Below are 17688 nucleotides of genomic sequence, written 5' to 3' on the forward strand. Positions count from 1 at the left end.
AACCTGCTAGAGGACCAATGAGGCAGTAATCACATTTAAGTGTAAATAAGAGAGAGAACAGTGTATCAAAGCTATCATTCAGCATTTACCTTACTCCATGTTTATAGTTACCCTAACTCCTGCCATGTTTGCCTTGTTCCTCACTTCAGCCTCTGTGGGATTTTTTTTTCAGCTTTCTGTAACTTTTTTTTTACCTTTCTGCATTGCTCAAAACAATAAAGACAGATATACTGTGTGTGGCTGTCTGGAATTTCTGCCTGGAGGGTCGTGAGGACATCCAAGATGATCCGTGTCATAAATGCTACGCTTACATTTTTATGTTCAACATTTTACATCTTTGTGATCATCTTGTGACTTGAGTAATGGAAAGTACCTAGCAAAGTACATGACTCCCCCAGAGTGTGTATTCCTGTGTAAAAGCACTTAAACTGTCTGTATTCTGACCATTCCATTAAGACAGCCTTCACTGCTATGGAATCCTCACTACTGACACCTTCTAATAAAACTTCTTTTATCTCGCCAACATGGAGTGCCTGAATTGGGTTCTACTGCTCCAGGGCACGAACCCTTATTAGGGGTAACAATTTTGTACACTGGTGAGTCATTGTGGAAACCTGGATCCTTAAAAAGTTTCTCCCTTGTTCTGTTTCTCTCATTGTCGATTTCCTTTTTCGTAAGTGGCTGAAAACATAGTTTCTAGGTACAAAATGTTCTACCATTCAGTGAGTTTTTATGGATTACTCTAGCCTAAGCCACAATGTCTAGTTAAAGGAAGGAACTGTTGTTGATAAGTGCTCTCGAGTCGGTTCTGACTCATAGTGAACCTGAACAGGTTTTCCGAGTGGCTGGTGAATTTGAATCGTCGACCTTGTAGTTCAAACGGACCTTGAGGTCCAGTACTTTATCTCACAGCACCACACCAGGATTTAACTAACTAGGTGTGGGATCCAGGGGCCCACTTCACCTTTCTGGGTCTGTCTCATGTCTATTAAATGAGAGTGCTGAACTTTATGTTCTCAAACACTCACACTTGCCCAACCTCTATGTGCTTCTTGAGAGGAAGTTGCATTATAGATTAACAAATGATTCATAAGTTTTTTCTTAAAACAGGATACTTCCTTTTTTTAAAAAAAAAAAGTTTAGTTTTATGAAAACTAAGTGTTCTAAGTATGAAGTTTCTGAAATTTAGAAAATAAGCAGATTAGATTTCTGAGAGCTCTCTAGAGAATCTCAGTATCATTTAATGGTCTAAATTTATTAGCTTTTTATCCTAGAGAGCTCTCTGGGCTAACTTCTGTTTTTCCTGGATCGTACTGTAATTGCTGCTCTCTGTCATATTCTCCTTCCCAACTAATAGTTAAAAAATTTTTTTCTAGATAATATAGAAAATGCCAAGATTAACATATATATTGCTGTAAATCCCACTATCCCAGGTAGTGTGTGGTGCAGCCTTCTATGTCTCTCTCTGCATAACACACTCCCTATTTACACACGTTGTTATGCAGTGAATTGTATTCCCCCCCAAAATACATGTTGTGAACCCTCATCCCTATGCCTGTGGATATAATCCCATTTGGGAATAGGGGGTTCTTTGTCATGCTAATGAGGCCATGCCAGGGTATGACATAATTCACAATAAAACATTGGGGGGAAAAAAGAATGATACAAACAGAGTAGATTTAGCACATAGGCAAGCAAGCACAGATAATGGAAGACAGATGCACAGAAGAGGAGACAGGTGCCACACCACATGAAGATCACCACGGAACCCAGAAGAAAAGCTGAAAAGTTACAAGGACCTTCCCCCAGTGTGGACAGAGAAAGAAAAGTCTTCCCCTAGCACCATGGCCCTGAATTTGGATTTCTAATGTTTAACTGTGAGAAAACAAACTTCTGTTCATTAGGGCATCACTAGGTAACTAAAACATATGTATATAACTTTATGTAAATGAGTCATTATTTCATGTAAATAATTCTTATACTAATATATTTTATTAAGTTATATTGTCATAAAAGTAAGTGTATCAATTTTTAAGTATTTATTTGGGTGAATTTTGGCTAATATATATTCATATACCTGTGTTACCATTACCCAGATCAATACGTAGAACTTTCCACCATGCTCAGAATGTTCTATTGTGTCTTTTCCTCAGACAACCACTATTCTGATTTTTAGAAAAGTTTTGCTAGTTTTTGAAAATTAAATCATATGGTATGTATTCATTTGTCACTATTTTTGTTGTTGTTTGTTTTTGAGATTCACCTAAATAGTTTCATGTGTCAGTAATTTGTTATATTGATGATACTGTAATGAATACATTATTCATCTATTATCTTTTTAATGGACACTTGGGTTACAAGCAGTTTTTGACTATCTGAAGAAAGCTATGAGTTCTACTTTAGTAAAAACAGTATACTTATTTGTATAAGAAAACTTGCTAATAGAAGACTGTGTTATCTACATGAAATGAGAACAAAAGCTGATTGTCCACTGAAAGGAGAATGAAAAAATGAACTGGAATAAATAAATACTGAATGCTACTATACAACAATGAAAATAAAATACAAATATGCACAACATGGATAAATGTCAAAAATATAATGTTCAGAGTTCCAGGGCAAGATGACAGAATAAACAGACATACTGCACCAACCATTTGCAACAAAGACATGGAAACAGGAACAAGTGAAACAGGAACAGATGGTGATCCTGGGACCCTGAGCATCAGAGGAACAGGACGCCAGAGAGGGAGGCAGAGATGGTGACATGGAGAGATGGAGCGGCTGGGACTCTAGACCCAGAGATGAAGAGGGGCTGCGTGCTGACGGCCGGGGGACAGGCTTGCAGGGTCTATATACCCTTTGGTTGTTTGATGATGCATGGAGGGGATTATAATCATGGCAATGAAACTAAATACAATAGGATGAATGTAAAGCTGATGTTCTCCCATGTAAACTATCACATAGTTCACAATAAAACATTGAAAGAAAAAAAAAAAGAATCTTGTAAAAACCAGACCAACCTTATAAAAAATACTAACAGGTGTTCTTTGGACAGAGAACCAACAACAGCAGACAGCAACCTGAGACTAACATACATAACAGTATCACCTAGACTCAACTTAGACATGGAAATGTTCAAAGTAAAACAGACCTTGTTGTTAAGTGCCGTCGAGTTGGTACCAACTCACAGTGACCCTATATAGGGTTTTTGAGGATGTAAACCTTTATGGGAGCAGAAAGTCTTATCTTTTTCTTGCACAGCAGCTGGTGGGCTCCAACCATTGACTATGTGGTTCGAAGTCAGTGTTTATCCCACAGAGTCATTGTGTTCCCTAAGACAGACTTCTAAGATGGAAAATCGAGAACTAGCGATATAGTTGCACCAACAAAAAAAGCAGGAAGTAAAAAGAGGGAATAATGTAGTTAGAGAATTTCCAAATGAAGAGAAAATCAAATAGATTTCAAGGAAAAAAAAAGCTTAACTTTAACCCTAAAATATAGACCAAGCCTTACTCCTAACCCTAGTCCAACCCTTACCGCTAACACTAACCCTAGTCTTAACCATAACTCTAACACTAAATGAAACCCTAGGCCTAGCCTAGACCTAGCCATAGTCCCAACCCTAACTCTCACTCCTTACTCCTACCCACCCTACCAAAAACAACAAAAAACAATGTTCAGCAAAAGCACAAAGTAAATCACTGGGTTATACACAGAAAATTATTCCAGTCATATAAATCTAAGAAACTAGTTATTCATACCACAGACTAGTGATATATAAGGATAAGTCAAAAAGATTATAGTTATAAAATCATAGAAACTTTCCCTGAACAAAAATGTCAAAGTGTGAAACTGTTGTCGTTTGTTGACATCTAGGTCTATACACTTCTGAAGGAGGTGTTATCATTTCTCTACCCCTTCCCTGAAGAATTTTGTATTCCTCAATTTACACCATATCAAAGCACCAGTTTTGGCATCCTCTAAGGACTCAAATAGTATCGCTTTGAAATGCTCTTTTAGATTAAGGGACAATAACAACAAAAAGTCTAAAGCGGTAAGATCAAGGCTGTAGGGTGGATAGAGTAAAGCTTCCTAACAAAATTTTCCTAGGACAGTCCTTGCTACCCTTGAAGAATGAACAGGTCATGATGGGGAAAAAAATTCCTCGGGCTTTTCATCATCAGTGCAGTTTTCAGTTTTCCTAAAACTTCCTTATAATAAGCCCTCATGATTGTCCTATGTTCTTTGAGAAAATCTATCAAGATTTTCTTTGAAATTACCCTTTGGAATTTTAACCTTCTGAGCTGAGTTCTCCGCCTTGAATTTCACTGGTCCCATGGAAGCCACTGTTTTCATTGGACCTTTTTACTGAAGGTACCCTAATGAGACTAAGACAAGTATATTACTGAAAGAACTTGTCACAATCATCCACCAATTACACAGACATATTTAGTCATGTTTTATTTGGAATAAAACTGTGTATTGATGAACTAGAACTTCAGTAGCAATACTTTTTGTCTTTCGTCTATTTGTAATACAAAATTTTGAGTGACAATTACAAAATTTAGGAAAGTTGTTACTTTTATAAGGGAGGGATATATAGGATGTGTAATTTTTTAAAATTACGTTTATATTGTGACTTGAGTGATAGTTTACATGGGAGAACATCAGCTTTACATTCATCCTGTCATATTTCGTTTCATTGCAATGATTACAATCCCCTCCATGCATCATCATTCAACAGCATTTGCTTCTATTCCCTCTCTCTCTTTTTTTGGGGGGATGTACACTGAAGCACTCAGGAATATATAATCATTCAAACAACCAGAGGGTACACCCCACAAACCAGCCCTCCGGCCATCAACACACAGCCCCTCTCCCTCCTTAAGTCCAGAGTCGCCAGCCGCTCCATCTCTCCACATCATCATCTCTGCCTCCATTTCTGGCATCGCTGCTTCTCTGGATAGGGTCATAGGATGTGTAATTTTAAATAACATTCTGACCTAAAGTTGGGTATTAATTATATGATTGTTGTTGTTGTTTGTTGTTGTTAAGTGCCGTCGAGTTGGTTCCGACCCATAGCGACCCTGTACAGGGTTTCCGAGGGTGTAAATCTTTATTGGAGTAGAAAGCCTCATCTTTCTCCCGCAGAGCGGCTGGTAGTTTCGAACTGCTGACCTTAAGGTTCGCAGCCCGATTCGTAACCACTACGCTACCAGAGCTCCTTTATATGTTACTTATTATTAAATTATTCATTATATTATGCATGTCTGAATTATTTCATGATGCAATTTAAAAATATGCTTTATTATTTGAGATAAGTGAATTTGCTTTAACTTATTAAATCCATGCTTATGAGTACAATATTCTCTAAATTTGGAAATAATGGCTAAATTTTTCTATAATTTTCTCTGATTATTTTCTGCAGAAGTTCAACACCTTCTAAGGTATACTTTTCCTGATTCAAAGTAATTGTTACTGTTGTTATTGTTAAGTCCATCGAGTCTTTCCCAACTCATAGTGACCTTTTATAGGGTTTCCGAGGAGTGGCTGGTGAGTTTAAATTGCCAACTTTGGCAATTTTTTTCCATTCATTGCACTTGGCATTTGAAATATATTAGCAGAAACAATAAAGGTCTATTTTCTCATTGACTTTCCAACTTAAATAAGTAAAATTTGTGCTAAACTAGAGGGTAGTAAGTGCTATGGAAGGAGTTCCTGAGTGATGCAAACAATTAAGCATCCAACTAGCAGTCAGAAGGTTGGCGATTCGAATCCGTCCAGGGGTGCCTTGAAAGACAGGCTTGGTGGTCTGCTTCTGAAAGGTTACAGCCTTGAAAACACTACTGAGCAGTTCTACTCTGCATATTGGGTATTGCCGTGAGGCTCAAGTGGCTCAATGGCAATGAAGAACAACTGCTGTGGAAGAGAGAAAGTGTGAGGTAGGGTGTGTGTTCCAAGTGGAGCAGCAGCAGAGCCAGGAGTAGGTTAGGTCAGAGCAGCACAGCCTTAACTGACAATTCATATTTGAGCCAAATCTTGAAGGAAGTGAGGGAGTGAGTAAAGTGAATAGATACAGGAAGAACATCTCAAACAGATTGTGATGAAATAAACAGTACATTTTATTGGTATCTCTGAGCATAATACATACCCTAACTTCATGTAATGTGTATGATTTCATGTAAGTGATGTCATTGTTAATTTCACCAAAATAAATATTTTAAAATAAGTAAATATAAGGTTGCATCATTATTTTCAATGGCTATATAATATCCCACTGGATATGCAAATAATGACATATATAGTTTCCTACTGAAGGAGATTTAGCTTTTTTCCATTTTTAACTGTTTTGGATTTTGTATCATTTTAACTTCCGTCAGTTTTCATGAATGAAAAATCCCATATTGTAGTTTTTATGGGATTTCTTTTGCCTTAGAAATTACTACGGATGTGGACATCCCATTTTTTTAGAGATGAAAGTCTTTCTAATATAAAAACTAGAATTCAGAAATTATTATCAATGTCATTGTCTTCTCTAAATGATTCTTTCCCTAGACCCAGTGACCAAACATAGGAATGGGCATAGAAAATAAAAGAATACTTTCTTGGAGAAATTGATGATCAAAATGAATGATCGGAACAAGAAGGGCACAGCTGTGGTGGGCAACAAGAAAGAAATACATCAGATAAGCACAGATCAGCCAAGGAGGTGAGGCCTCAGAGAGACACTGGGGGAGGTTTCTCTGGGAATGATGTAGCAGGGAATGGAGACTAAAGGGATCCAGAATACAGCCTGGATGAGGAAGGAACTATCATGAAGAGCTGCAAACATGAATATTTTGAGCTGATATCAAGGGCAAAGTGAAGTGAGAGCTGGCTAGCAAGGAGGTAAAATAGAGGCAACTAGTACTCATTTTAAGGAGCTCTGGTAGCGTAGTGGTTATGAGTCAGGCTGATAACCTCAAGGTCAGCAGTTCAAAACTACCAGCTCTTCCACAGGAGAAAGATAAGGCTTTCTGCTTCGGAAACCCTATGCTGGGTTGCTATGAGTTGGAACCAACCCACGGCACACAACCACCAACCATTACTCATTTTGCTATGCGAGGCAAATTGACTTCAAAAGGCCTCTTTTGCAGTCAATTTGCACCTTAGTCCTCAAAGATGTCACTCTGAGGACTAAGGTGCCCCTGACTCACGCTATGGTATTTTTAATCACCTTATGTGCATGTGAAAGTTGCACAATGACCAAGGAAGACTATATGTCGTTGTTGTGTGCCGTGGAGTCGGTTCCGACTCATAGCAACCCTGTACAGGGTTTCCGAGGCTATAAATCTTTACAGGAGCAGAAAGCCTCATCTTTCTCCCGTGGAACAGGTGGTAGTTTCAAACTGCTGACCCTGAGGTTCGCAGCCCGATTAGTAACCACTATACTACCAGAGCTCCTTAAGGAAGGCTATATAAGACTCACTATATTTGAATTATGGTGTTGGTGTAGAATATTGAAAGTACATGTACTTCCAGAAGAACAAACAAAGCTGTCTTGGAAGAAGTACAATCAGAATGTTCTTTGGAAGCGAGGATGGTGAGACTTCTACTGTTTTTCTTCGGGACATGTTGTCAGGAGGGATCAATCCCTGGAGAAAGACATCATGCTTTGTAAAGGGAGGGTCAGTGAAAAAGAAGACTCCCAAGGAAATGGATTAATAAACATAAAACAATCGTGAGGATGGCACAGGACCAGGCAGTGTTTTGTTCTATTGTGCATAGGGTCACTATGAATCAGAAGCAACTCGATGGCACCTAGCAAGAAGTCAAAATGGTAAAAAAATTAATAGTGTACATAAAATATACCAGCATAGAAAAAGGATTATACAAGAATGAATGAATGATTACAGTCCAAAGAGAGTTTGAAGGAATTACTTGCTTTCCTCCACCCAAATCATTGGGTGGTAAGTAACTAAAATTTCCTGGTAAGCCTTTGGTATCTTGATCAGTTTTTAACAAAGGACTCTTCATGTGGTTAGGTGATGACATGCATAGAATGAGAAGATGCCAGAGATAGGAAAAGGGGTTTAGAGAGGTGTAGCCCAGAGCCAGATGGTTCTGTGTTGACAGTGCTGTCACTCCAATGTCTGCATGTCGCCTAAGTGGAATAGCTGGTCCAATAGGAGAAATGTAGGCTTCACTCTGCACTGAGTTCTCTGACTATGGATAAGCATTCGAAAAGAAATGTTAGGGGAAACATGCATCCAGTTACGAAAAGATCTTATTATCCTGTTTAACTGAAAAATCAACTTGTTGACATATAGACCAACTGGATCAAATGGTGTTAGTAAAATCCTTTTCTCTTCAGGGAATAGGCAACATTCAAAACAAGCAACTTAAGAAGTCTGCTGTGAACCAGGAAGGAAGGCACCCAGACACAAACTTAGCATAGAGGGAAAGAGTCTTATGTCTTTCGGTGAAGGCAAAGCCATTTGGTTGGCACTTCATAGGAGTATCTTTCCACCAGGTCTTCATCATATGGTATATGCCACGAGTCTCCAGTTGTTTGCACCACTGTATCATAGCTGAGAATACTCTGTTGAATTAAAAAGGGAACCAGACATTGAAAATAGCACTATCAGGTTACCTGGTCATTTCCCTTTCTTTTCTGACAACTTCTCAGTTTGCTTCGATAACGGATTTCCTCACTTACTTCACAATGGATGTTTAAAGAGCAGCTAGCTCCGTAAAGATGAACCCTAATACTAAGTAAGAGTTCCTTCTTTTTAGATTTCATTTTTAAAGTTAAGGACTCTCTAGAGGAACATTACATTTATAGGATACAGAACTCCTTTTGTTGCCTTTATTGGTTTTGTGTCTATGAGAGAAAAATATAGAGAGAAAAATTTCAATATACAAAAGTAGAGAACTAGTATAACAAACTCCCATGTACCAACACCCAGCTTTGACTATTATCAAATCATCGTTCAACTTATTTACCACCTACTTCCTTTCTCCCTCACATACCCAATATCATTTTGAAACAAATCCCAGATATACCAGTTCTTTTGTAAATATTTCAACATGTATCTCTAAAAGATAAGGACTTTTGTTTTCAAATGTAACATCAAAACAATTGTTACATTAAAAATTTAATATTAATTTAACAACATTAATTTTCTTCTCAATTATATGTTTGCTGCTGTTGTTGTTGTTAAGTGCTATTGAGTTGGTTTCAACGCATAGCAACCCTGAAGAGAGTTTACGAGGAGCACCTGCTGGGTTTGAACTGCCGGCCTTGTGGTTAACAAATGCTTATTCTACAGTACCACACCAGGACATGTGTATATATTTTTATAGGTGAACAGTCTTGACAGCACCTAAAAACAGCAACAATATTTTACAGTTAATTTGTTTGAATTGGAATTGAAATGAAGTTTTACATTGTGACTGACAGAAAAAATTATTTTTCTTTTAATCTAGAGATTTCCTTTTTATTGCTGTTTCTCTCTTTGTTGTTGCTGTTATTGAAGAAGTCAGGTCAGCCATCCTGTTGCCCAGTCTTCCTGGTCTTCATGTTACTAAGTGCATTCCTGGGAGCATCATTCGACACCCTATTTCTTGCAAATATGTTGTATTTTTTTTTTTTTTTACCTCTGAGCCATATTTTAACAGGAGCCAGGGAATTTGCTTTTGGATTTGCTTCCTTTTTTCTCATGCAAGAGGCATCCTTGTGGTGGCTGCTAACCAAAAGGTTATGGTTGTGATCTCACCAGCTGCTCCACAGAAGTTCAGATGAGGCAGGTGGCTCTGCAGAGGTTCACAGCTTCAGAAACTCTATGGAGCAGTTCTACTCTGCCTTACAGGGTCATTACGAGTTGGATTAAGCTCAACAACAGTGGGCTTGATTTGGGTTTGGTGGCCTGAAGGTTAATGGTTCAAAGCCGCCAATAACTCTGAGGGAGAAAAGACCTAGTGATCTGTACCTATACAGATTACAGATGAGGAAACCCTATGGGCAGTTATGTCATATTTGCTACGAGTCAGAATTGATTTGATGGCATACAGCAACAACCAAACAAAGTAGGATAAAGGAACCCTGGTGGCTCAACAGTTAAGCACTCGGCTGCTAATCAAAAGGTCAACAGTTTGAGCTCACCAGAAAAGACCTGGTGAACTGCTCCCATAAAACCCCTTTGTGATCAGTTAGTTCTACTCGGTCATGTAGGTTCCTTATGAACTGGAATCACTCAATGGCACACACCAACAATCTGGAATCAAACAACGCAATGGAGACCCACGCTGTAAAGGTGGACTGTTGCTGTCACGTGCCATGGACACGGTTCTGACTCAAAAGGGAAAATGCGTTAACTTAGCAGAAGTAGGATTACGACAAACCATATGGAGAAGCACTTACGAGCTACTGCAAATAAACTGAGAGAAGAAAAAAACCCTGCACATGAGAAGGCACGACGGATGACATCCCAGGTGTTTTCAATATGCCAATTAATTTGGGGTTTGCTGATGGCAGAAACTCTGTTTCTATGAACTAATCCAAATATCAAACTTAAATCGATAAAAACAAAACATCCAGCATCTTTTGCTATGTTTTACTTTTACTTTCACATTCTTACTACTACTTTACTCTGTTGATATGATGCAGAGAACAGAGAACATACCTGAAAGGTTAACTTTGACCCTGGAAACCTACTAATAATTGCCAGCTGATGTCCTTGCTGCCATTTAAAGAAGAGGCGCTGGGTCTTGGCATCGGGCAGACAAGCTTTGTGGTCCCGCATCAGGTCATTTGTGATAAACTTGCAGTGGTTCCCAGAGTGCAGAGTGGCGTACAGAAGGAACGGGTCATCCTTTGAGCTGAGCCAGGCATAGAGAAAGGACACATAGTCAAGCAAAGCCTGAAGGAGGCAGAGAGCAGCATTTTTCTTCATGCATTTTAGCCTCTTGTTTTCTTCAGGGGGGCTCTGAATGCTTTACAGACATGATCTCAGTGCTATTTGTGACTCCCCTGAAGTCCTTAGTGGGTAGACAATGCCATCTAGAAGACAGATGGAAAACGAATGGATGGGGCTCTAACATCTCAACTGGTTTCACACACTGGATGGAAGAATTCTAACAACGATTCTCTCTCTTCATATTCAAAAGTTCTCTGTGTTCTCAGGGAAACGTTTGTATTTACCATATCCATTGCAGGGTCACATCTTTTATTTCCCTTCCATCACTCAAATTAAAACCAACCAACCAACAAACAAACATTCAAAAGACTACTAAGGCAGGATGACACTTCCTTGGGACGCCATTAGATAACTGGCTGACCTCAAAGCTGAAATTGGTATTTCAAAGCAGCTTGTGAGAAGCCGCCTGGATCAGCACCTGAAAGCATCTCTAGCTTTGAGAAGAGCCAGCAATTCTGAATCTGATCACTACCTTCAACATCAGCACTTAGCGTTTGAGTGTATATGCTATACAAGTAACAGGGATGACCCACCTTGGCCCAGGAGAATTTGGACTGCGACATGTCACATGCTTTACACCTTGATTCAAATGATCCAAAGTCGGGCCACTGTTTGAACACTGCTTTTCCTTCTGTTTGGGATATTCTTCCCCTCCCTCTTTATCAAATGACTCATTGCTTCCCTTCAGAAACACCTTTCTGACCACCTCTTTCCATCTACCACCCTCTGATTACCTCCTGATCAAGCCCTCCTTTACTATCTATTTTCTCTTAGTGTCTTCATAGCATTGGTCACTGTCTGAAATTACATCATCTAATTATTTGTTGTGGAGCTGTGTATTAATGCACTGGACTGCACGGTGGGTTTGAATTGTGAGGTCAGTGGTTCAAACTCACCAGCCTCTCCTTGCAAACCCTACACAGGGTTGATATGAGTTGGAACCGACTTAACAGCACTTAACAACAACATATTATTTATTTACTGTAAGTCCCAATAGTATAGAGACCTTTTCTTGTTTACCATTCTTTCTCCAGAACACAGAAGTCCATATATATATATTCCTCCAATTTCTTCTTTACTCTGATTTTTTCATCAATTTAAGTTCACCTTGTTGTTGTATTTCCATAAGTTGCCTTAAGTTGTTTTTTTTTTTGGAATGAATGAAGTTGAATATACACACATACGTGCATTTTTAAAATGCCAAAAGTAGGTAACTAACTAGCAGGTGGCTGTAGCCTTAGTGTAATTGACTTTTTATCTTCAATACTTACATGTTGTCAGCAAAGAAGCAGCTTGCTTGCTTTTGCACCTTTTCCATTTCATCCTTTCTCCACCGAGAACATGGCTTTAGCATGTGCTTCCGGCCCAGGACCAGAAGTTGTTGATTCTGCTTGGCTAGCTGAGAGACCACATCCAAGAGCTGGAAAACACAAGGCCAGCACCCAGGAAGGTCAAGGGAAGAATCTCAGATAAGTGCAATGCTTTTAGCTTCTAATTTCATTGGTGACGTGCTCTCTTCTGATAAGGGGTAAGAAAAAAAAAAAATCCTTAAAATATAGCCTGAGAAAAATGCTTCTTTATTACAAATGAATGTTTAACATCTGATCATTGGCTAGCCTGTGCTACATTGGCTCCAAGGTGATTTTCTAAATATAGGCTAGATTTAATTGTTTAAAAATGTGTTCCCTATATATCATAGGGAGAGACATAGGATGCTTACGGGAGCTGGGGTTCTGCTATACACCTCCAATCCTCTTTTCATGGACAAAGCTCAACCTTTGCATATTTATATATTGGTATTCTCATAAATTTTCTTTAAATAAAGAGTTTTACTTCTTTTTAAAAATGTTTTCAACTGTCTGCTGGACTAGATAGTGACTTTTCAGCCAGCTTTTCCATGCCATGATTCCGTTGCTGAGACTACTGCCTTTGATTGAAATCTTCTAAAAATCTGCACGGTTTCCACCCTCTAGCTCACTTTCCAGTTTAGCTCTGTGCTTACACGAAGTCCTCAAAAGTCTTTGTTGTTGTTGTTAAGTGCCAGAGAGTTGGTTCTGACTCATAGCAACCCTGTATAAGGTTTCAGAGGCTGTGAATCTTTGTGGGAACAGAAAGCCTCATCTTTTTCCTGTGGAGTGGCTGGTGGGCTCGCACCTCTGATCTTGTGGTTCCAACTCCAGTGTTTATTCTATAGAGTGCTGGATGTTTAGGAAACCCAGTATTTTGGTGGGGAGTGCCGTGGCTCTGTAGAAGAAGCACTGGACTACTAACCACAAGTTTGGCAGTTGGAGCCCACCAGCTGCTCCATGAGAGACAGATGAGTCTTTCTGCTCCTGTAAAGACTTATAGCCTCAGAAACCCTAAACAGGGTCGCAATGAGTCAGAACTAATTAACAGTACTTTGGTGACCTTGTCTACATTCCATCTTTCATAAAGAAAAGCCCATAGCTTACTTTCAAGTTTTCGTTCTTGTCATTGTTAAGTGCCGTCAGGTCGGTTCCGACACATAGCCACCGAGGAGAGAGTACAACATATTCAATTAGGCTATGAAGTGTTGTTCTAAGGCTGTAAATCTTTGAGGAAACAGAAAATCTTATCTTTCTCCCATACAGTGGATGGTGGGCTTGAACCACTGACCCTGTGGTTCACAGTCCAGTGCTTATCCTTTAAGCAACTGACTTCTCCATGCTATAAGTAGGTATTACTAAATAAAACAAAAATTAATGAAAAGAATTATAATTTATATTATTATAATGTTGTTGTTAAGTGCCATTGAGCCGGTTCTGACACAAAGAGATCCTATATAGGGTTTCCAAGGAGCAGCTGGTGAGCTTGTGGTGAGCTAGAACCGCTGAGCTATGGTTCAAACCAACTTTGCAGTCTAGCGTATTAGCCCACAGTACCACAGCAGTATACCAGGAAAATAGGAGTCCTGGTATAGCACTGTAGAAAAACTGGACAGCTAACTGAAAAGTTGGCAGTTCAAACCTACCAGACACTCCTTGCTTGGAAACCCTACACTGGGTGGCTATGAGTCAAAAGCGACTCAATGGCACGTAACAACAACAACCAGAAAATAAAGAAATTCTAAAATCACAAGTTGAAAGCTAGAAGTCCTTAATTTTCTTATGTCTTCCTTGGGTTGATGTCTTCCTTGGGTTGAGTTTACTCATCATTTCTTTCCCTGTAGAATTTTAGGTTATTATTTCAAATTCTTTAATTAGTAAAATTTCATCTATTTATTCGGTCACTTATAAAATACTGCCTTGGCACCTGTTATGTTGAATACACATGCAGACTCTCTGATGATCTACTAATGAATTAGCAAGGGCTGATTTGGTGGTACAATGGGGTAAACATCAGTCTGCTAACTACAAGGTGGGCGGTTCAAAGCCATCAGCTGCTCCGTGTGAGAAAGGAGAGGTTACCTGCTCCAGTGGACATTTATAGTCTTCGAAGCCCTGTCAAGCAGTCCTACTCTGTCCTACAAAATCTTTATGGTCAGCATCAACTGGACAGCAGTGGGTAGGATTTTAAAATGACTGCCTAATATTTGATTTTCTTGCCACCCAATTCCAGTAATATTCTTATTATTTTAGTAGGGAGTAGTTGCTTTTTTATTTCTAATTATTAGTTTTAAAGTGAAGACATAAAATGGATATAACTAGCCCACTCAATGTGAGCTAATATTCAAGCAGGGTAAGAAAATGAAGACCAGCTTGAAAACTCGAAACCCAAAGCTTTATTACTAATAAAAGATAGATCTCATCATAGCCAGGAATAGTGATTATCCAGAAATCATTTCCTAAGTCTTCCTATGTGTAAGGAATGTGGTAGATACCACAGCCAACAAAACTAATATAGACATGGTACCTGCCTTTAGTGAAATAGTGTCTAATAATATTCTTATTCACTTATCATGTCTTGGAAAAAATATATGCTGACATTACAAATACTGGATGGTTAATACACATTTTCTGATTAGCTGAAGAATAAGCCCAACTTCAATTTTATCCATCATAAAAGTAGCTTGTTACTGAAAGCTTGAAAAATATACACAAGAATATGAAAGAAACTACCCACAGCTCACTGCCCAAAGATTTTTATGATATTTTAAATGTTAGGCTAGCAGTCAAAAGAAAACACCTACACTAAGAAAGTCTAATTGCATGGATTCGAATATCTCAGAAGACATTGAGAACACATCTTTGGAATGCAATGATAGCATTAATGTTTTAAAAGTATACTGGGATTTCACATTATTGTCAATGAGCCCATATATAATAATCTCAGATAGAAAACAGAAGCAACTCATTAACTGAAACCCATCTACAGTTTTTAATTTCCATAAGAATTCCCAGAAAGCTATTGTAAAATTACAAAATAAAAAGTTGAAACAAAAACCATTTTAAAAAAATATTGATTGCTTAAGTTTCTAGGCAACTGGGAAGATATGGCTTAAAAGAAAATACAATAGATTCTTCACAGCACATTCCTGGGTCAGGTAATAGTTTTGAGGACTCTTGGTTTGGTGCTGTGGAATAAGCACTGGACTGCCACAAGGTTGGTGGTTCAAACCCACCAGCTGCTCCCTGGAAACCCTATACAGGGTCGCTATTAGTCAGAACTGACTTAATAACATTCAGATAAAGACAAGTGTCCAAAGAAAAGCAGAAGAGCTTAAGTGAGCTACTCTGGGGCACCATCTTGTGGCCAAGAGGTCTCTACTAGCAGCACCTCTGTAAAAAGCAAAGAAAACAAAGGAGAATAAGTAAAAGATACAGAAAGAAAGATGAGTGTACAGAAATAAAGGAACTTGCCTAAAATCCTGTGATAATCCAGCTATGAGCCCACTTTATACTTCGTATAAATTTCAAGGCCAGATCCAATAGGTTTCAAAGTTACCAGAGATCCACAATAGTAAAGAAATAGGAAGTCCAACTTAGTTCTATATTAGATTAAAAAATAATAACAAAATGAAACTGAGGCGTAACTTCCACTTCTAAGAAAATGGAGCAGACATACTCTACACTGTTGCTCCCACTAAGTACAACGAAAACTCCTGAACATTATATGTAAAACAAACATATGAAAACTCTGAAAGACAGAATAAGGCAGAATGGTTAGGAACCTTGGAACACAAGGAATGACATGGTTCTGCATTCCTTAGGTTTTCTTTTTTTCCTCATATATTCAGACTTGGAGCTGAAGAAGCCACTATTCCAGAAATCCCAGTGAGTGAGGATGAGAAAAGTCCCAATAAAGTCGGCTCTCTCTAGCCAAAGGACCAGGAAAAAGACAGTTTAGTAAGACAAAAAATGTTGATAAGAACTGCTCTATCCTAGCCTAACACCACAGAAAAATTACCTCTACTGATGCCAGCAAAAGTTAAGTGGGGAGCCTAGACTTTCACCCTCAAGGGGCTATAACAAGGTGCCCCAACACACTGCTAAGGCAGTGGCACAGAAGGCCAAGTAAGGAATCATGAGGGCTCTTCAAAAAGTTCATGGAAAATGAGTGTCATAAAAAAATTTTAAAAACTATGCATGAATTTCAATTTTTCTTTTGCACCAAAATAAACTAGCACTTACCTGTTATAACATGTCTGAACAGGATCTATTTTGAGGTACTAAGAAGGCTAAGACAGCAGTCTGAAAAGAGCCCTTATAAGAGCAACATGAATTCTGCTAAAGTGGAAGCAAGAATTGAACAAACATCAAATTTTATGGTGAAGCTTGGGGGGGAAGTATGGTGAAATCACTGACGCTTGGTGAAAAGTTTATAGGACAAAGAAATCAGCAGTTAACAAATGGATAACTCATTTTAAGAAAGTATAAATGATGTTGAAGATCAAGCTTATGGTGGTGGACCATTCACAGCAATTTGCAAGGAAAAAATTAATCTTGTTTATGCCCTAATTGAAGAAGACCAATGATTAATAGCAGAAACAATAGCCAACACCATAGATACCTCAATTAGTTCAAGTTACACAATGCTGACTGAAAAATTAAAGTTGAGCAACCTTTCTGCTTGATGGGTGCCAAAAGTATTGCACCCGGATTAGCTGTAGACAACAACAGACCTTTTAATGGAAATGTTAAATTAATGTGATCAAGATCCTGAAGAATCTCTTGCAAGAATTGTAACAGGAGATGAAACATGGCTTTACCAGTATGATTCTGAAAACAAAGTACAATCAAAGAAAGCAATAACTACCAAGAGGTGGAAATGGTCCAGTCAAAGCAAAACGGGACCAGTTAAGATCATGGCAACAGTGTTTTGGAATGTTCAAAGCATTTTGCTTATTGACTTTCTGGAGGGCCAAAAAATGATAACATCTGCTTATTATGCAAGTGTTTGAAAAAGCTAGCCAAAGCGTTAGTAGGAAAACTTCACCAGAGAGTCTTTTTCCACCACGATAATGCTACTGCTCATTCTGCTCATTAAACAAGGGCAATTTTAAGAGTTTCTATGGGAAATCATTTGAGTCTTGGTATGGCACTGTGGGTTAATGTGCCAGACTACAAAGCCGTTTGAACTGCATGGTTGGCAGTTCAAGCTCACCAGCTGCTCCTCAGAAACCCTTTACAGGGTTGCTATGGATCGGAATCAACTCGACAGCACTTAAGAACAACAACAACAATGGGAAATCATTAAGCATCCATCTTACAGGCTTGATTTGACTCCCTCTTGCTTCCTAATCTTTAAAGGGCATTCAATTTCTCCC

The 17688-nt window shown here is 38.6% G+C and overlaps 1 protein-coding gene across 2 annotated transcripts in view; it reads right to left on the minus strand.

Annotated features, from left to right (window-relative positions):
- Positions 1-8452: 8452 nt before the first annotated feature.
- KIAA0391 (KIAA0391 ortholog) overlaps positions 8453-17688 on the minus strand; it is a 199061-nt gene continuing 189825 nt past the window's right edge. For both annotated transcript variants that reach the window (XM_006835348.1, XM_006835347.1), the window contains 3 exons: positions 12233-12381; positions 10668-10863; positions 8453-8584 (listed from right to left, as the gene is read on the minus strand). In XM_006835348.1, coding sequence (XP_006835411.1) covers positions 8453-8584; positions 10668-10863; positions 12233-12381 — 477 coding nt within the window. The remainder of the gene's footprint in view (positions 8585-10667; positions 10864-12232; positions 12382-17688) is intronic.

Source organism: Chrysochloris asiatica, unplaced genomic scaffold, assembly GCF_000296735.1.
Source record: "Chrysochloris asiatica unplaced genomic scaffold, ChrAsi1.0 scaffold00017, whole genome shotgun sequence".
In the NCBI taxonomy this organism is placed as follows: domain Eukaryota; kingdom Metazoa; phylum Chordata; class Mammalia; order Afrosoricida; family Chrysochloridae; genus Chrysochloris; species Chrysochloris asiatica.